Below are 20362 nucleotides of genomic sequence, written 5' to 3'. Positions count from 1 at the left end.
CAGCAGCTGGAATGAAGCTACGGCATTTTCCTTTCCTTCTATTTTTGGGGGCAGTGGCCTGCGTGGTCCTTCCTGCTTGGAACTTCTCCTGAGGAGCTTGTTGGTGAATTCTTGTGATTTAACTCTGTTAATTACATTTTTTTTCTTCCTAAATATCACAGTTTTCGGGCTTCCATTTCAATATGCATGTCCTCTAGCCTCACAGATTCAATGGGACATAAGCTCCTAAATTACTTAGGCACTTTTGAAAATGTTACACTCAATCCTTCTAGCCCTCTGAAAACAATTGAGGGTTAATAATGGGAATCCTGCTCTTGAGGTAGCTGGAGTTTTGGGGTCCTCCATGCCTCCCCCCTTTTGCACACTGGGACAGAAAGATCCTGCTTGTATTGATTTATCAACAAGGAGAGCTACATTTGCAAAATATCTTCACAAGTGGGTCAGAAGATTTGCAAGAGCTTTTGTTTTCATACCAAAAAACTTGCATTTGTTCTTGCAAACAGAGGTTCCCATACAGGAATTGGGTGTATGCTTGACTAGCCATTTTCACATCCTTACATGCAAGGTAGTGACTGTTCCCCCCTCCCCCCTATTCTTATGAAATAATTTTAGAAGGTTCTTAAAATCATGATTCTAAAAACTGATAAACTCTCATAGGGTGGCTGATTTGTACTTAAAAACACCAGTCTGGAGACCAAGAAACCAGAGTTTCAGTCTCAGATTTCACGTCTCCTGTGACTCAGTTTACAAAAGTTTCTAAAACAGGGCTGAAATCAACTTTGCAGAGATGTTGTGAGGTTTGAAAAACATTGTGAGATCGTCACATAAAAAGACGTCGATGGGCAAAGTATTCTGAACTGCTCTCAGATTATTGGGCCTGTCGCTTTGCCACACAGGATCGCTCCCTACAGAGTAGTGTCCAGTCCTGTTTTAAATGACTCAGAATTGAGCTTGCACCTTCCGCTAATTCTTCTCAGAGGCTATTCTAATGCCTAATACTGGCCACATCATTAGGTATTTTCTCCTGATCTCAAGCCAACATTTCTCTTGGCTAAGTCCTATATCAATGCCTTAGTCGCGATCCAGAATTGCTGCAGAGTTAATAAAAGTTTTCATTTCCTTCTTGCAGAGAAAGACCCAGAGAAGAAAGTCCCGCAAGCCCAGGCCCACACACCCAGGGAATTGTGTGGCGACTTGGGAAAATTGCAAGCCACCCTCTCCCCCGTGCTGTGACTTCTGCACCTTCTGCCACTGCCGGCTTTTTCAGACTGTCTGCTACTGCCGAGTAGGAAACCGAAACTGCTAAACTCACGCCAGGAATGCAGGGCTGGAACTCAGTCATTAGCTGCTCCAGTGCGGGTTTCAGCCTGTTTGTCTCACGTGTATTGCAAGCAAAGTCTAGAACCTGCCACTCTGGCTGGCTGGCTTTGTGTTCTCCAGACCTGAATGAACACGGGGGTTTACCTCATAGAGCAAACTATCATCCACAAGTCAATCACTATAGAGAGTGTGAGGGATGGGGTGGTGGGTGGAGGCTAGCGGATTGACAGAGCATTTACAACAGAGCCAAAGGGGAGTTCCAATCCAAGACGAGTTTCTTTTTCTTACACACACATGACACCTCACTGTAGGCTGTAGGTTTCTATGCAGACTCGGGCTGAACGCCCTAGGCTTTCAGTAAAAGCAACAAGCAGTCCTGTTGTGGTAACTCAAAGATTAACAGGTTTTCAGTGTCTACCTATGGTATGAAACTGGCTGCATTAAAACAAGCTTGGTTAACAGAGCAGGGGGCCTAGTACTTAGAAGATAAGAACGGCCATACTGGGTCAGACCAAAGGTCCATTTAGCCACAGTGGCCAATGCCAGGTGCCCCAGAGGTAATGAACAGAACAGGGTATCATCAAGTGATCCCCCTCTGCCACTCTTGCCCAGTTTCTGGCAAACAGAGGCTAAGGACACCAGACCTGCCCATCCTAGGTAATAGCCATTGAATTTATCTAGCTCTTTTTTTTAATCCTGGTATAGTCTTAGCCTTCAGAACATCCTCTAGCAAAGAGATCCCTTGGGTGATTGTGCATTGTGTGAAAAAATACTTCTTTTTGTTTGTGTTAAATCTGCTGCCCATTCATTTCATTTGATGACCCCTAGTTCTTGCATTATAGAAAGTACATACCACTTCCTTATTCACTTTTTCCACACCAGTCATTGTTTTATGACCTCTATCATATCCCCACTTAGTCTCCTCTTTCCTAAGATGAAAAGTCCCAGTCTTTTTAATCTCTCTTCATATGGCAGCTGTTCCGTACCCCGGATCTTTTTTTGTTTGTTTATTTGTTTTTTGCCCTTTTCCAATTCTAATATATCCTTTTTGAAATGGGTGACCACACTCAAGATGTGGGAGTGTCAGGGATTTATTTAGAGAATATATTTTCTGGTTTATGAGCTATCCCTTTCTTAATGATTCCCTGCATTATCTCCGCTTTTTTAAAGTCACTCTTCCTCGGCACACGGGGTGGATGTTTTCAGAGAACTACTCACAGCGACTCCCAAGATCTGTCTCTTGAAGTGCGAACAGCGACTTTAGACCCCCTCATTTCAGACATATGTTTTCCAATGTGCATGACTTTGCATTTCTCAACATTGAATTCCATCTGCCCTTTTATTGCCCAGTCACCTACCTTTGTGAGATCTCTTTGTAGCTCTTTGCAGTTTTCTTACCCCATGTGGTTTGCCTGCGGGGACAGTGCCACGTGTTATATTGGAACCAGGATCCCATGCTATAAGTGCCACCTCCCCACACATGGAGTAAAGCAGGGATATAACATGGCTTTGGACCTATCCTCCCAGCTAGGCCCAGGCAGTGTTCCGACTCTATGCAGTGTCAACACAGCCAATTCCAGGGGCTCCCAGACCCCTGGGGATCTTACCAGGGCACGGGGAAGTACTGATTAGTCTGAAATCTTAGAGGTCCCCCTCGTCTTTCTGTCTTTGCTGGGAGGGCTCAGCAGCATAATGCTTTCAGCTGGAGGATCCTCTGGCCCCTTGTCATCAGGGACAGACCTGGCAAATCATGCCAGAGGGAGTCGGAGCAGGGCTCAAAGCCAGTTTTAATGCTGAAGGGGTTCTCACCCCATCTCAGCTTTTGACGTCTACCCCCATTCTTCTCTGACGGCAGGCTCTATGCCCTCCACATTTCGTCTCTCTTCTGCAGCCCTTTCCTTGCTCCTCCCGACACTGACAGACATCCACGGACCACTGTGTCTGGTACCTATGGTCCAGCTAATGCTATAAGGTTCCCCCCCCCCCCCAAAGTGCTTCTATGAGCAGTCTGCTGGCCGTTCTCGCTACAGGACATCCTGGCTATAAGTCCAAGGTACGTTCCAAAAAACTTGGACTTACAGCAAAACAACTTAAAGTGGGGAAGTTTTTTCCACAGCTGACTTCCATTTGTACAAATTGCGGGGGACGCTGCACAACTTAAGAGCGGGGAATGAGAGGACTTATAATGCATCAGTTCCTACAAGCATCAACGACTTTAGTGCAGAATGGATGGATACCGGGGCAACTTATAGCAGGGATGCCCTGTAGCAGCCTGGAGAGGGTCCTGTGCCTACATCCTCTTGTTCCCTATCCAGACCCATATAGGGGTCCCGTTACTTTGTTTCAGCTGATTATCGCCAAGTAGAGTTGAGGGCTACAAGATGTTCTGTAAAATCAAAGAAAACTCAAAAGAGAGATACGCTCTGAAGCTATTCTGGCAACGGTTACTCATAAGATGTTTCCCTCCCCCCACCCCAACGTAAAGCCCAGAGCTCGAGACATAGGCCAGATGTTGACGGGGAGCAGATGATTAGTCTGTCAATCTGTCTCTCCATAAAGTTAAAAGAGAGAAAAACCTTGGAGAAGTTAAACAAAGACAGACCAGCCCCCGTGTGCATTCCTTCTGCTACCGGCTGCCATCAATCTTGCCAGCTTGGATTCTATTAAAATGCTCCTCGTTATTTCTTTTAATCAGATGTACACATTCAGAGCTGGTACACAATTTGGGCAGGGAAAAAAGGGAGCCCAGAAAAATCGAATGTACCAGAGACAGGCCAATTGGGCCAAATTCCGACACCTTTACTCAGACTGGGGAGTGCACCTTGCCTGCCATAGATGTGCTCAGCCTAAGTTTGCAGAATCTGACCTAAAGTGATATTTCCATGGGCCAGAAGAAAATGTCCCGAGTGGCCATTATGCCCATCCTAATAGTCAGATGGCACCTGGGAGTCCGGAGGGCGAATGAAATGCGTTCTTGAGTGCGGTGCTCAGACGCAGTAAGAACCTGAGAGCGCCTTCACCAAGAGCCTTTGCTAAGACCATAGACACAGGAAGGGTGTGAGTGCACAGCGCGCAACCGTGCCACACGGCAACTTCCCATGTGGACACCGCCAGAGCGCCGTGCAAGTCCTGCAGCGCCACCTGGCTCGCCACGCTCCCCAGGAGAAGTTCGGCTCCAGGACTTCCACAGCACTGTAGCAGGCCGCACGTGGGACATCCCCAAGGCTGCCGGCACAAAATGGCTGCCGACCAAGAGATCTAGTGTTCAACCTCTCCCCTGTTCCTATCCCTGCACTTAAAGGGGACATGCTGTTTTAATGGTGGTTTTTTTTTTTTGCTCAACAATTTGTTCCCCTCCCCGCCCCCCACGCTTTTCTCTCTTCAACATAATTTTTTCCCGGTGTTTTTTTTGGGGGGGGGGGAGGTCAGTATTTTTGTTTCAACCATCTGGCAATCCTACCTCCAGTCCTGCAAGGGGTACTGCACATAGAGTCAACCGCCAGCTGCTCAGCACAGCACCCCCTTGCAGACCAGGGGCAGGGAGCGAGAGATTTCCCGTGCTCCCCCTGACCCCAAGCCCTGATTGGTGGGGGAAGCGCACAAAGTCTCCTTCCACTGCCAGGGGTGCGGGAGCCTAGAAGGAACCGCCAGCTGTACCACCAGCTGTTCTGAACAGTTGGTGGTTCTCTCTGGTGTAATGGGGGGCAACATCTTCATGTGCTCTCTCCCACCCCCCAAGCCAACCAGGGTTTGCGGGAGGGGAAGCATGGAAGTGTCCTGTCTCTGCCCCTTCCACCCAAGGCCACACCCCTTGCAATTTCTGAAGTGGCCCCTCGTCTAAAATTATTGCCCACCCCTGCCCTAAACAATGCTCAGCTCTGTGTTTTCTGCAGCCCTGGACTTCTGGGCCTCAGCTCCTGCCAGTTTGATTTACCTGAGCAAGCAGTGCCCTGGACTGGAACAGAAACATTTGCTTGAATGAGGATTGCTCAGATGAGGAAGTAGCAGCAAGATCAGGGGCTGCTGTATCCGAATGCACATTCCTCCAGCTTTCCTCCCTCTGGCGGATTGTGTGATGCGCTGAGTGGGTCCAGCGAGACGCTGTGTGCCTTCAACTCCCTCAGAGCTACGTCAGCATTTTCATGAGCAACCTCAGCCTTGCAGGATCTCCAAGCCCGCTAGCAGCATGAAGCCTGTTCACGAGATGTGAAGACCCAGAGGGATCGGATATGCCAGACGAGTGCCCAAGCTTTTGGATGCATTTCCAAGCTGGACAGAATTGGGGAAAATTGTAAGGAATTTTAAAAATTCTCTCTCACTTTCTACTGATGCAAAGCAGCCCACATGGCTATAGAGATACAATCTACCCAGAAGACAGTCTGAGTTGGGCAGGTCTACACTAGGAAATTATTTCGAAATAGCTTATTCCGAAAAAAATAACTGCTGGAATAAGCATTTCAAAATAGCTTGTCAATGCTACAGGTTGGACCTCTCTCTGGTCCAGCACCCTCAGGACCTGAACGAGGGAATTTGGTGGACCAGAGGAGGTCCCCTGCCACTGGCTCCTCAGACCACCTTCCCTCCCCGCTGCCAGCTCCAGCCACCCCCATCTGCCAGGCTGCTATGGCCCCAGTAGGCAGTAGCCCACACTGCCCTAACCCAACCCCGTTATCGTAGTTGCCGTGTCTCCAGCTCTGGCCCCGCTATTGGGGCTGCTGCATCTCCAGCCTTGGCTCCGCTATTGTGGCTGCCACATCTCTGGCCCTCATCCTGCTACTGTGGCTGCTGCGACTGCCACATCTCCAGCACTGCTATTGGGGCTGCCACAGCCCCTGCTGTGCTACCGGGGCTCCGGTGCCCGTCCCAGCTCCAGCCCTGCTGGGCTCCAAGCCACCAGCCCTGCTGCCACTCGGACTCCCACCCAGGACTCCCTGTTCCACAGATGTTGCAGGATGAGGGTGCCCCAGTTTTGAGAGGTCCAACCTGTACAGAGAAGCCTCAAAATGAGTCCAAGGCAGGCTCCCTTAATGTGGACATGCTACCTCGACTTCGAGCCCCAGGAAGCACCGGGGAGTAATTACTTTGAATGACTCTGGGGAGCAGTTATTTCGAAATAGCAGCAGTGGAGCATCCAGACTCTCGCTATTTCGAAATAAGCGTTATTGCCTGAGGAAAGCAGGAATTGTTATTTCAAAATGACCAGCCCCTTATTTCAAGCTAATGGGCTTGGCAGTGCAGACGCTCCGCTTGTTATTTTGAAATAAGGGGAGTTATGTTGTGGAAGAAAGCAAGCCTTCACTCTGCGTTTGTGAGCAACAAGTAGTCAGAGACAGTTTCTTCGAGCAATATTGCAAGGGAGGAAGAAGCTGCTGCGAGGCAGATCGTCGAATACAAACAATTATGAAGCAGTTTATATATTGTCCATTAGATATAATAACATTAAACAGTCTCCTTCCCATTACAAACACCAATGGCTAACAGTTATTTTAGTTCCACCCAGATGCTCCTAATCTCAAGGTCCCTGCCAGAGTCAGCATTCTATCCTTATCTCTTTATGGAGGCAAGAGGCAAAGGCAGCATCTTATTACAGCTCTCGCATTGTCAGGCCACAAACTTACCCTGACTCTTGCTCTCTTGCTAACAAGACCAAGATGGCTGCACACAAATTCCCTTATTCCCTTTTCCCTGCCTCCACAATGTAGACTAGACCAGGGCTATGGGAGTAGAGGTGGAAAGGGGCACTTAGCCATTCGATGGTGCCCTTTCAGGCTGATTAAGGATGAACATGAATGGCTCAGAAGAGGGCCCATGGAGCCCTTTGGCTGAAGGATGACGAGTGCAGTACAAAACACCTTGGTGGGGGAGGAAGTAGACAACATCCAGGACTTCAACAAGGAGACTGAGATTTCACCACACAAAATCTGATTGCTGGTTTCTGAACACCCCAGACACTAAAACTGAGCAGACAGCCTACTTTTTTTCTATGGCTTTACTCTTGTCCACACACTGTTTTCTAACTTTTTAAAATAGGAAAGCAAGGAATAAGTACAGTAATTACTCATTTAACACATGCCCACTTAATACATTTTCACAATAGAACGATTTTTTTTTAGAGAACTTTTTTGAATAACACGACCGTCCCCGAAATAACATGAATATAATCAAGTGGCAGACTACTTCGTGCGGTGGTATAAGTTGATGAAAACAGTGGTAATACCCATGAGCGGATGAACACACGTGGTCACAGCGCTCCTCTGCTCACTCACGTGTTTATCTTCGTGTTTTAACAAACCGCGGCGACTTGTGTTACTAGATATCTTGTATTGCTAGATATCTAATGTTGATACTGATGACCAAGCACCAACAAAAAATTGACTTTGCCACCACCACCTGAAACGCAACCCCCATATTTTCCATTATTGTTAATGGGAAAATTGACCCTGCATAGCACATTTTCGCTTAGCACGAACATTTTCAGAAACGCATCTATATTGTTAAATGAGGAATTACTGTTCTGAAAATGGGTAACCCTCACTTTCACACCCATTTTTTTACCATTCATCCCATTTTTCCAGTGGAAAGGAGGAAGGGAAGGTGAGACAAAAATTCAAAAACCAAAAACAGAAAACCAAATTTTTTTCCATTTCCAAAAACTGAAATTAAATTTTAAATTGAAAGAAAACAAATATTGTTTCTAAATACTGGAAAAATCTAATATTTTTGTCTAAATCCATATTTTCAATGTAAATTAAACCATGTTTTCTGGCAGGAAAATTAGACAGTTGAAAAATTTTGACCACCTCTATCAAAATCCAACCATGGAATTGTATTGTAACCTATAGTTGTTTATCTGTGATTAATGGAAGGTAAAGGCTTATCACATATATAGTTATTTGTGTGTGTGTGTGTCCACGCATACTTTATAACAAAGTATTTACAGTCTTTAAGACAAGATAAATATAGTGATAGAGATGTAGCCGTGTTAATCTGGTGTAGCTGAAACAAAATACAGGACTATGTAGCACTTTAAAGACTAACAAGATGGTTTATTAGATGATGAGCTTTCGTGGGCCAGACCTGATCTGAGGAAGTGGGTCTGGCCCACGAAAGCTCATCATCTAATAAACCATCTTGTTAGTCTTTAAAGTGCTACATAGTCCTGTATTTTGTTTAAGATAAATATAATCTTGTTTGTTTTTATTAATGGCACAAATGAACTTACAATCAATACTATGAGGCTGTGTCTACATTGGCAAGATTTTGCGCAAAAGCAATCACTTTTGCGCAAAATCTTGCCACCTGTCTACACTGGCTGCTAGTATTTGCACAAGAACACTGACGTTCTAACGTATAAAATCAGTGTTTCTTGCGCAAATACTCTGATGCTCCCGCTCAGGGATAAGCCCTCTTGCGCAACTGTTCTTGCGCAAGAGGGCCAATGTAGACAGGCAACGTTAATTTCTTGTGCAAGAAAGCCCAATGGCTAAAATGGCCATCGGAGCTTTCTTGCGCAAGAGAGCATCTACACTGGCATGGATGCTTTTGCACAAAAGCACATCTCTTGCACAAAAGCACATGCCAGAGTAGATGCTCTCTTGCACAAATACTTTAACACAAAAACTCTTGCGTTAAAAGTATTTGCGCAAAATCTTGCCAATGTAGACGTAGCCTGAAAGTGTTAGTCTCTATTATGTTGCTCTTTTAACAACTGTTCGCATTGAATGAGCATTTATAGAATATGGAAAGCAATAAACGATGTATTAGTAGCAATTACTTCCCATGTTCCGTCTGAAGAGGATTTTTAAGCGGGGAGGAGGGAATTAAAATGCTGGTTTCTCTGGGATGGAGGAGCCTCGCTCATCAAATGAATAGCCCAGAGCAGGATGTTTTGAAAAGACATGCGGATGTTAAAGTTTGCAGCTGTACAGAGAGCTAGAGCTATAAATCAGCAGTTGATTTCTACCTGCTGAGAATCTAGTCTCCAACATGGGGGTGAGGCAGGGAAGCTGTGCTTGAAAATTCTTCTGGAGGTCTTTTTGAGAGCTCTGCCATGCCAATTAGAAGTGAAGTATGGCTTTTCAAAGAGGTTTTGGCCACTTTCCCAAATTAGAGATTGACATCAGCTGAAGATAGAGGGGAGGAATTAAAACAAGAAGGCTAATGGGGAGCCACAGATGGAAACGTTTGTGGTAGTCACTCCAGGACACAGGTCTGGGTGCTTTGTTAACACATGCAATTTGGAAGAGGGTATTAGTTCCTATGTTTCTTTAGCAAATTATGTCTCCATATGAGATGAGTAGGGAAGTGAAATATAATATTCCTAAGCAGCTGCTGTACTGCCCAGAGCTGTTGCTTTTGCTCTGTTGAGTAGAACTGAACTGCTTCCCTTCTGATTTTTAAAGACACTTTGGGCTTTCTTTCATACACTGTCTCAGCAATTTACAAAAAAATTCAATTCTCTGCCTGCTGGAGGCCATGATCGTGTAGAGCAGTGGTTCCCAACCTTTAGTCCGCAGACCCCTGGTGGTCCGTGATGATACTGTAGGGCGTCTGTGGAAAGTTTAGGAAAGGAAAGGAGAAGAAAAGTAAGGATCGGGCCCACTGGGGACTGGGACTTTCCACCCAGTGATTCTCGCCTGGGGCTCACCGTTTGCGAACAGCCACACACATGCTGCCTCCTGCCCTCGGGATGGGATCTTGATACCACGAAGGCACCATCCGTCCTCCCACCACCAGTTGTGCTGAGGTTTATGCTCCAGCCCTCTCTCCCCTCCCAGTCCCATGGAGGGCCTTATCCTTACTTTCTTTTCCTTTTCTTTTTTTTCTGCCCCAGGGCTCCGTGCTCGGCCAAGGGCGGAATGCAGGGGCAGGAGCCACAAGGGCTCCCTCACCATATCCTCCGTGGATGAGCAGGGGCTGGAGGGGGTGGAAGTTGAGGAAGCAGCACAGGCCAAGGGACATGCTGGCTGCTGCTTCTCACCGCTCCTCTTGTGGGGGGGGGGGCGGTCTGTAAAATTTTAACAGATTGAAAAGGGTCCGTATGTACAAAAAGGCTGGAACCACTGGTGTAAAGCATCCCTACTCAAGGCAGCAGGTAAGTGCACACTGAATCCCACTGGAGTTAATCAGGCTTCGGCATATTCCTTGCACTAATGTACTTCCCTTAACACATGCTTAAGTGTTTCTCTAAATCAGCCTCTATCTGTGATCTCCCCCTAGCGATACGTCTACACTGCACGGCTTTTAGTGACACAGGCTTGTCACAAAAAGCCAGCTTGTGTGAATGCTGTTTGTCGCCACTTTTGCCAACAAAATACTTCCACCCCTATGGGGGGTTTTGCTTTATCATCAGGAGGGGGTGCCTACCAACAATGTGCAACAGTCACACTTTCAGTTGTGGCAGCAAAACTTGGTTGTTCTTGGGGAGGGAGGGTTAAGCGCCTGTGAACAGCAAAAGTTTTGTCGCTCAAGTGCAAGTACAGACATACCCTGGGATCAGGAGTCCTCCAAGAAAGCTAGTCAGAGGTCAGCAAAAAGCTTTCTGAGTACAATAAACACCTGCAATTAAAATTAATTGTGATGCCCCCTTTTGACCGGAGAAGCTAGTCACAGTTCAAGGCCTTGAGGATGTTCCAGATGGAAGCAGAAATTGATGAAGGCTGGTATTTTCTTTGATGCTGTCTTGCTCATTGACAAGTAATGTGCAAGGTCCTGCTCCTTGGAAATCAGAAGAAATCAAGAATAAAAGGAGCTGTTTCGTAGCTTTCAGATCCAAACTTGGTTAGCCAACACCAGGCCCAAAACCACTATCTGGCTTTTTCCAGGGCCACCCTGAGCTCACAGGCTGCCATTTAGCTTTTTGCCTCTTGGTTTCCCTTTTCTCTGCTTCTCACAAACACACGGAGGCTACGTCTAGACTGGCATGATTTTCCACAAATGCTTTTAACGGAAAAGTTTTCTGTTAAAAAGCATTTGCGGAAAAGAGCGTCTAGATTGGTACAGACACTTTTCCGCAAAAGCACTTTTTGTGGAAAAGCGTCCGTGCCAATCTAGACGCGCTTTTGTGCACAAAAGCCCCGATCGCCATTTTCGTAATCAGGGCTTTTTTGCGCAAAACAAATCTGAGTTGTCTACACTGGCCCTTTTGCACAAAAGCTTTGCGCAAAAGGGACTTTTGCCCGAACGGGAGCAGCATAGTATTTCCGCAAGAAGCACTGATTTCTTACATGAGATCGTCAGTGTTCTTGCAGAAATTCAAGCAGCCAGTGTAGACAGCTGGCAAGTTTTTCCGCAAAAGCAGCTGCTTTTGTGGAAAAACTTGCCAGTTTAGACACAGCCAAACAGTTCTCAGTCAAAGAACCCCTCCTTCAAGCTCCTGAGTGGGGTCGCAATCCTCTTTTGTCTTTTTTTGGGGGGGGTGCTTCTGATTAACTCATCCTGCCAGTGAAGAGTGCAGATACCTCCAGGATCAAAGAGGAGGGTGAACCAAGCAGTCCTCACCATTTCTCAGCATAACAATGTCCAAGGTAAGGCTAGAAGAAGACTATCTCCTACCTTCCTATGCATTCCTGTGGGCAGCCAGAGGGGATTGTTTGGCAATTGTGTGTTGCGGGGGGAGGTGGTGTGTTGGTGGGCGGGGAGATTGGTGATGGTATTTGGAGAGGTGGATAAGAGCACCTCGAGATAGTGTGCACTGGGAGAAGAGGAAGACCCCAATCAAAAGGAAGGCAGGGCCACATTTTGCACTAGCTGAAGCTTCTGCTTGGTCTTCAAAGGTCTCTCGAGGCAGGACACAGAGCACCTCCCTAGAGGTAACCAAGGCATGAATAGTTCTGGAAAAATCTCCCTGGTGGAGGGAATATCACGTTCTCTGGGCCCTAAAGCACACTTCAGCAGGGGAATCCGCAAAGTAAGAGACGCTCTGCAGAGGGCTAGAAGCAGAGGACCTTCAGTGGAGCCTAGGAGGGGCAGAAGTGCTGACTCAGCTGTACAGATGAGCCAGAGAAAACCTAGAGAGGGAGTGCAAGACAACACTGGCAAGGACTGATCGTTATGGCCAAGGGAATAGGTGCCAGGGATGGATGATACAAGAGGCAAAGTCCCTTGCAATGCCATGTCCAGTAAGGAGGGCCCCCCACCCCACTATTGAGGGTGCACCCTTACACTTAAAACCATAGAATCATAGAGCAAGACACAAGGAGTCATTCCTCCGCTCTACTCTGTGCTGATTAGGCCTCAGCTGGAGTATTGTGTCCAGTTCTGGGCACCGTATTCCAGGAAAGATGTGGAGAAATTGGAGAGCATTCAGGGACATACCAGCCCTCACTCTGCAGCCTAGTGCCTCAAAACTGCAGGGCTGCCACGACCACACAGCCTCACTGCCCCAGTACCTACCCAGGGGATCAAGCAGGTTTGCACTTCAGTGAGCGGAGCTAGCCTGTTTGTCTTCCCCACCAGGAATTACACCTCCCAGGTGCTGTGTGGACACAATCTAAGGGTGCAACATGCTGCCTTCCTGGCTGACCCTCTAGGTCTATAAAATACACCACCGTGGGCCAGTCATCATTCCTAGAGCTTTCCTAAGGAATTCTGGAGCAACATTCACCTGTAGCCGGGGAAGTACGAGCTTTGGGAGCCGGCCCTCAGAGCAGACTCATTTCTTGGTCCTGTGAGGACCAGCCTCTAAGCCCGTGGTCCCATGGCACCCGTGGAGGCACTTGCATGCGCCCGCCAGGTGCTCGGGGCTGGCCTGGCCCCGGGCACGTGGCGCGGCGCTTGCGGGGAGCGTCGGCCCCGGGCACATGGCGCGGCGCTTGCGGGGAGTGTCGGCCCCGGGCACATGGCGCGGCGCTTGCGGGGAGTGTCGGCCCCGGGCACGTGGCGCGGCGCTTGCGGGGAGTGTCGGCCCCGGGCACGTGGCGCGGCGCTTGCGGGGAGTGTCGGCCCCGGGCACATGGCGCGGCGCTTGCGGGGAGTGTCGGCCCCGGGCACATGGCGCGGCGCTTGCGGGGAGTGTCGGCCCCGGGCACATGGCGCGGCGCTTGCGGGGAGCGTCGGCCCCGGGCACATGGCGCGGCGCTTGCGGGGGGGGGGGGAGTGCCGGCCCCAGGCGCGCAGCGCTTGCGGGGGGGGCCCCGACCCCTGGGCACGTGGCTATGGGGGGGGGCCCCCGCCCCCGGGCAAGCGGCTATGGGGGGGGCCGCCCCCAGGCGCGCAAGTGGCCACGCCCCCTGGCGCCCGGCGGGCGAACGGCCACGCCCCCGGCGCCCGACAACCTCAAAAGGTTGGGGACCACTGCTCTACGCCCATGTAGTTGTTACTCCCCCCCACCATTATCCCTGTGCGCAGGGACAGTGGGTATAAGAGGCAGGGGCAGGCATTGCCACGTGTGCCCCCCCACTCTGCCCCCTGCTTCAGCCACACTGAGGCTGGCCCCGCGCACTGCCCACGCTCCAGGGCTGGGGAGGGGAATGGAGACCTGCGCCTGTGGGGGGGAGCTAACGCCTGAAGGAGGCGGGGCCGCGGGTGGAGGAGGCGGGGCCGGGGGGTTGCCGGCGTGCCTGCGCTCTCTCATTGGCTGACCTGCCCCGTGGCGGGCCCGCAAGAGCTTCAGAAAGCACCACTGAGGCAATTCCTCGTCGGGTGATCCCCCGGGGTGCTCCACTCTTGGGGACGGGTCATCCCCGGAGCCAGCAGTTTCCCGCCGGGCCGGGCCGCGCACGCGCAGGAGGTGGAGGTGGCTCGCGCCGTTGGCGGTTTGACAGCTGCCTCGCGCACGGCCCGGCCCCTCCCGCTCAGCTCCTCTCTTACCGCCCTGGGTCGCGGACGAGTCCTCAGCTCGGAGACGTTCCCTTGGACCGGCGCTTGCCGCTTTCAGTTTTACCTCAGAAGTTACCCTCTTTAGTCCCTCTCATGAAATAGACCCCCCCAAAATTAAGAATTGTTTTCTCTTTGGTCAGTCGGGGCCGCAGCAGCCCCGCTTCTCCTCAGCCAGCTGCCCCCCCCTTCCTCTCCATTATTTACCAGAGGGCTGGGGGGAGGAGGCAGAGATACAGGAGGGGTGAGGAGAGGCCAGGCAGCGGACACTTTCCTGCTTATCCGCTGTTAACAGCACAGCGCTAAGTACAGACTCCTCCTGCCTCGCCCGTAAGGCGGCTTCTGCTCTCTCCTCAGCATGACTCCATGTCAGCCATGTAAGGCGCCTGTGCCCACTTGGGACAGGCCTGGCTCCTGTATACGCTGCCTGGGCCAGTCACACTCCTCTCACTGACCATTGCCCAAGCCTGTCAGCCAGAGCCAGAAAGGACCGGGAGCGGCATGATGCTCTTTGAAAAGGTGCTGCAGCCTTCACAGACAGCTCAGCCCATCCTCTCTGCAGGAGACCCCGAGACACAGGTGCCTGTTAGCCCAGTAAAAGACCCCTTGAGGTCAATGCCTCCCATGCTGTCCCTCAGTGGGACCAGGGCAGATGTGTCAAGCACCTCTACGACTGCGGTGCCAGCACCCACTCCAGGCACAGTGACTGCGACCCCCAGAACAGTGGGGCCGGCCCACTTGCTCTCGCCACCTCCTTCCCATACTGCGTTGCCTAGTGAATTTGTCTGGGAGCTGGCCTTGTCCATGAAGACAGAAGCAAAGAAAGCATTGAGTACTTCAGCTTTTCCCACATCATCTGTCACTAGGAGTATGTCTACACTACAGCACTAATTCGAATTAACTTTATTCGAATTAGTTAATTCGAAATAAGCTAATTCGAATTAGTGCATCTAGACCTAAAAACTAATTTGAATTAGTGTATCTAGACCTAAAAACTAATTTGAATTAGCGATTTGCTAATTCAAAATAGCATGTCCACATTGAGTGGACCCTGAACCTAAATTAAGGCTGGCCAGAACCAGTGCCGGCAGTGCATCAGGTTAGGACTTAGGGTGTGGAGCTGCTGTCTCAGGCTAGCCGAGGGCTGTGCTTAAAGGGACCCGACCCCCACCCTGGACAGACAGTTCTCAGGGTTCCCCGCTTGCTTGTCTACCTCGATGAGGGACAGCAAAGCAGTCCTGTCTTGGAGTGCCCTGAGTGCCCACACTCGGCACATCACAGCACTCGGCCATCAGCCCGGCTGCACTTGCCACAGGCTGCCATCCAGGGGGGACAATCAGGGGGCTGTCAGGATCCAGGAGGCCCTGCAGGAGAGCTTCCACCCCGAGGAGCCCGCAGAGCCACCCAGTCCTCCCTATCGGGGGCTCGTGACCCATTCCTCCCTCACCTCCTTCCACTTACCCTTCCCTAGCCCCCCTTCCTGATGTAAAAAATAAAGGACACCTGTGTTCAAAAATAGAAACTCTCTTTATTTAACAAAACTGGGAGGGAGGGGGATTAACCTCTGAGGTGGGAGAGGGGAAGAGAGAGGGTGGAAGAGGGTAGGGGGAAACATGAGAGGAGGGAGCTGGAAGGGGGAAGCCAGGGGAAGACGGAGGAGGGGAAGTATCAAACTATGGTACGCCATATCTTCAGTACTGTGTACAGATGTGGTCTCCTCACCTCAAAAAAGATATTTTGGCCTTGGAAAGGGTTCAGAAAAGGGCAACTGAAATGATTAGGGATTTGGAACAGGTCCCATATGAAGAGAGGCTAAAGAGACTGGGACTTTTCAGCTTAGAAAAGAGGAGACTGAGGGGGGATATGATAGAGGTCTATAAAATCATGAGTGGTATGGAGAGGGTGAATAAAGAAAAGTTCTTCATTAGTTCCCATAATAGAAGGACTAGAGGACGCCAAATGAAATTAATGGGTACCAGGCTTAAAACTAATAAAAGAAAGTTCTTCTTCACACAGCACATAGTCAGTCTGTGAAACTCCTTGCCACAGGAGGCTGTGAAGGCTAGAACTATAACAGAGTTTAAAGAGAAGATAGATAAATTCATGGAGGTTGGGTCCATGGAGTGCTATTAGCCAGGGGGTAGAAATGGTGTCCCTGGCCTCCGTTTGTGGAAGGCTGAAGATGGATGGCACGAGACAAATGGCTTGGTCATTGTCTTCGGTCCATCCCCTCTGGGGTAGCTGGTATTGGCCTCTGTCGGCAGACAGGCTACTGGGCTAGATGGACCTTTGGTCTGACCCAGTACGGCCATTCTTATGTTCTTATGTTCTAAGCTCAGGGCCAGGGGTCTCACTGAACCAAATTGATTTTCATGCAAACCTGCTCTTGGGTTCGCATGTGGCCTTTGGTGGCCAGGCTGGCAGCTAACCTGCCCTAGACGGCCGCTTTCCTGTGCCTATTGCGGAGATTGTGGACGTTGGAGGCTTCCCCCCAAACCTCGATGAGGTCCACGATCTCCGCACTAGACCAGGCGGGCGCCCGCCTCTTGCGGCCCCAGGCAGGCTCCTGGGAGCCACCAGCCTGGTCCTGGGAAGAGGCGGAGGGCTGGGTGGTAGCAGGTGGATGGCTCATGCTGTGCCAGTTGCAGGGTCTGCTGGCTGGGTGCTGGCAGGCTTGCAACTGGCACAAGCACTGTAGCCAGACTGTGCCCCTTTAAGGGGTCCGGGGCCGGGAGGAGGCATAAGAGTTTCCCTGGTTTGGCCCAGAGTGGCCACCAGAGCAAGCTGGGGAGGGCCAATCTCCCACTAGTTCGAATTAAATGGCCACACAGCCCTTAATTCGAACTACTTAATTCGAACTAGGCGTTAGTCCTCGTGGAATGAGGTTTACCTAGTTCGAATTAAGCGCGCCGCTAGTTCGATTTAAATTCGAACTAGCGGTTTGTAAGTGTAGCCCCTATTAAAGTTAATTTGAACTAACGGCTGTTAGTTCGAATTAACTTTATAGTGTAGACACACCCTAGGTTACCTCCCTCATCCAGTAAGGGCCGCACACCCTCTCTGATCACCCTCTTATTGCTAACATGCCTGTAGAAACCTTTCTTGTTACCCTCCACATCCCTTGCCAGCTTCAATCCCAATTTTGCCTTCCTGATAACTCCCCTGCATTCTCGAGTAATAGATTTATATTCCTCCCTAGTCATCAGTCCATGTTTCCACTTACTGTAAGCTTCCTTTTTGTGTTTAAGCTCACCATGGATGTCCCCAGTAAGCCAATCTGGTCGCCTACCATATTTGCATTTTTTGCTGTGCATTGGGATGGTTTCTTCCTGAGCCTTCAATAAGTCTTCTTTAAAATACAGCCAGCTCTCCTGGACTTCTTTCCCCTTCATGTAAGCATCCCAGGGAATCCTGCCCATCAGTTCATCATCCTTCTGAGCAGGAGAGAAAAAGCAGCAGACACACCTCACTGCCCTCTGCTGCCCCTCACCGTTCAATGGCTTCATCACAGGACAACAGGAAGCTGACAATTGAGTCAGACCGAAGGTCCATCCAGCTCAGTATCCTGCCTTCTGCCGCAGAGGGAATGAACAAATCAGGTAACCCCACTCCTGTCACCCATGCTCAGCTTCTGGTAGACAGACACTAGGGACACTATACACTTAAAAAACAACAAAAGGTCTGGTATCACTTTATAGACTAACAAAACGTGTAGATGGTATCATGAGCTTTCATGGGCACAGCCCACTTCTTCAGATGACCGGAGTTTTTGTTGTTTTTTACAGATTAACTCGGCTACCCCCTGAAACTAGGGACACTCGGAATTTATCTAGTTACTTTTTTAATCCAGTAACACTTGGTCTTCAAAAATCCTGTGGCAAAGAGTTCCAGAAGTTGGCTGCATGGTATGTTAAGAAATACTTCCCTTTGTTTGCTTTAAAGCTGCTGCCTGTTCATTTCATTGAGTGACCCCTCATTTTTGTGTTATGAGAAGAAGTCCATAACGCTTCCTTATTTGCTTACTCCATACCAGGCATGATTTTACAGACCTCTGCCATATCCCCTCTTAGTTGTCTCTTCTCCACACTGGAAAGTCCCAATCCTATTAATCTCTCCTCATATGGAAGCTGTTCCATACCTCTAGTCATGTTTGTTGTCCTTTTGTGACCTTTTCCAATTGCATTGTATCCTTTTTGAGATGGAGTGACCACATCTGCACCAGTATTCAAGATGGGGGCATAGCATGGATTTCTACAGAAACAATAAGATATTTTCTGTTTTCTTCTCTATCCCTTGCTTAATGATTCCCAACATTCTGTTTGCTTTCTTGTCTGCCACTGCACACTGAGTGAATGTTTTCAGCGACCTCTCCACGCTGACTCCAAGCTCTATCTTCAGGGGTAACAGCTATTAGACCCTATTATTTTCTACAGATAGTTGGGATTATGGTTTCCAATGTGCATTGCTTTGCACTTGTCAATGTTTAATTTCAGCTGCCATTTTGTTGCCCAACCACTTATTTTTGTGAGATCCCCTTTGTAGCTTTTTGCAGTCTGCTTTGGACTTAACTGTCTGGAGTAGTTGGTATCATCTACAAATTTTGACACCTCGCCATTTGCCCCCTTTTCCAGATCATTTATGAACATGTCGAATAGCACATGGCTGTGAACAGACCCCCGGGGGACACCACCAATTATCGCTCTGCAGTCTGAGAATGTTTAGCCCTGGGATCCCCAATTTTAACGCAGCCTGTCTAGAGCAGGGCTGGGAAACCTTTATTGATTGGGTGCCACTGACCCACAGAAAAATCAGTCAGGGGCTGCACACGAGTGAGAAGCAAAAAAATGAAAAAATAAAAAACAAACTCTCACTGACATGGCTCATGCCTGAGGAGAAAGACTCTCCCCACATTCCCCTCACAGAGAGCCTAGGAGAGCCAGGCTAGTATTTTGTGTTCTTCAGCCCTTTGGGGCGAGGGGACTGGAGCACCAGCACAAGCTCTCCAATGCTGGGGGCAGCCCTGAGCCTCAAGGGTCGGATCCAGGCAAGCCAGAGGGCCACATCCGGCCCTCGGGCCTTAGGTTCCCCGCCCATGCCTCTAGAGGGCCGCTGAGGAGCCAGGCAGGCGAGCTGGCAGGAAATCAGCTCGGTTTCCAATGAAACGCTGGCAGGCAGCAGGGCTCTGTCACAACTAGGGCAAAAATCCAACCGTCTCCAAAAACCATTTCTATTACGATGAATCTGCAGCATCTGATGAAAAAACCAGCTTTGTAGGAATGTTTCTGACCAGCTTTGATTTCTTGCCTAATTGTTTTCTTTCTTGAAAACATGCCAAATACTGTTTGCCAGAGTTTATGTGTGTACTCGGTGTTTGTTCACCAAGAAATCGTATGGAACTCTGGCAGGCTGTTGTCAGGATCCCCTACATTCAGGGTTTTGCATTGAGATTGAAGTCTGTGTAATACTGTGTCTAAAAGAAAGAACTTTAGCTTGTGCTTCAGCAGAGAAGTGTCCTGAAGTCGAGGGGAAAGGGGAGTGACAGAGTTCTACATATCCTCTTAGCATCCTTCTTGCCTGTTACGGCCCCACAACCCTGGTTGCCATTCAGCTGGACAGGCAGGCCAAATAGCTGCAGTTAGATCTGAGAAAAGATGACAAATGCACAGAGCAGAAGCAAAAGGGCTTTTGGTTGGAGCAGTGGGTGTAAGTTTGACCAAACTCCCATAAAAACCTGTAGCCAATTTGCTAGTGAAAGACACAAACAAAATGAAAAACATGCTCAAAGAAAGCAGAGAATGGGTGTTAATCTCTGTCTCAAAGCATTGTCTCCAGATACCTGCAATAATTCTTAGCGGGTCTTTAAACCAATTGGATTTTTAAGTAGACTGGCCTCAGTCTGCACAAGTTACATTTTCCTAAGCAGCTGGCCTGAGATAAAACATTACCAAGCTGCTTAGCCGCAGCCCAAAAATCTGGCGCACTGAAATGCAACCAGCCAAACATCCCCAAAAAATGAGAGTTTTGCAGAGTTAGTGGCTGAGCTATCTAGAAAGGCAGGAAAAACAGGACTAGAATGGGCCATAGAGAATTGGGTGTTTGCATGATCCCTAGAATGGCCAGTGCAGATCCCTGCTGAACCAACACAATTCTAGGCCTTCCATACGGAAAGCAGGGGTTCTACTATTTTTGCTAAACACAAAGTCCTTTATGTCTGCTAAAGAGAACA

General features: G+C 49.3%; 1 protein-coding gene and 1 long non-coding RNA gene across 5 annotated transcripts in view; one reads left to right on the top strand and one right to left on the bottom strand.

Annotated features, from left to right (window-relative positions):
* ASIP (agouti signaling protein) overlaps positions 1-9093 on the top strand; it is a 121386-nt gene extending 112293 nt beyond the window's left edge. For all 4 annotated transcript variants that reach the window (XM_075901530.2, XM_006131705.5, XM_006131706.5 and 1 more), the window contains one exon: positions 1130-9093. In XM_075901530.2, coding sequence (XP_075757645.1) covers positions 1130-1306 — 177 coding nt within the window. In that variant the 3' untranslated portion in view covers positions 1307-9093. The remainder of the gene's footprint in view (positions 1-1129) is intronic.
* The window catches only part of LOC112547216 (uncharacterized), a 32094-nt gene extending 17897 nt beyond the window's left edge, over positions 1-14197 (bottom strand). Inside the window, exon 1 of the long non-coding RNA XR_012896582.2 lies at positions 13903-14197. This is a non-coding gene — a long non-coding RNA (uncharacterized LOC112547216). The remainder of the gene's footprint in view (positions 1-13902) is intronic.
* Positions 14198-20362: the final 6165 nt, after the last annotated feature.

This window comes from Pelodiscus sinensis, chromosome 17 (genome assembly GCF_052426305.1).
Source record: "Pelodiscus sinensis isolate ZL-2025 chromosome 17, ASM5242630v1, whole genome shotgun sequence".
NCBI classification, from domain to species: domain Eukaryota; kingdom Metazoa; phylum Chordata; order Testudines; family Trionychidae; genus Pelodiscus; species Pelodiscus sinensis.
This window is presented reverse-complemented; position numbering and strand designations above follow the sequence as displayed.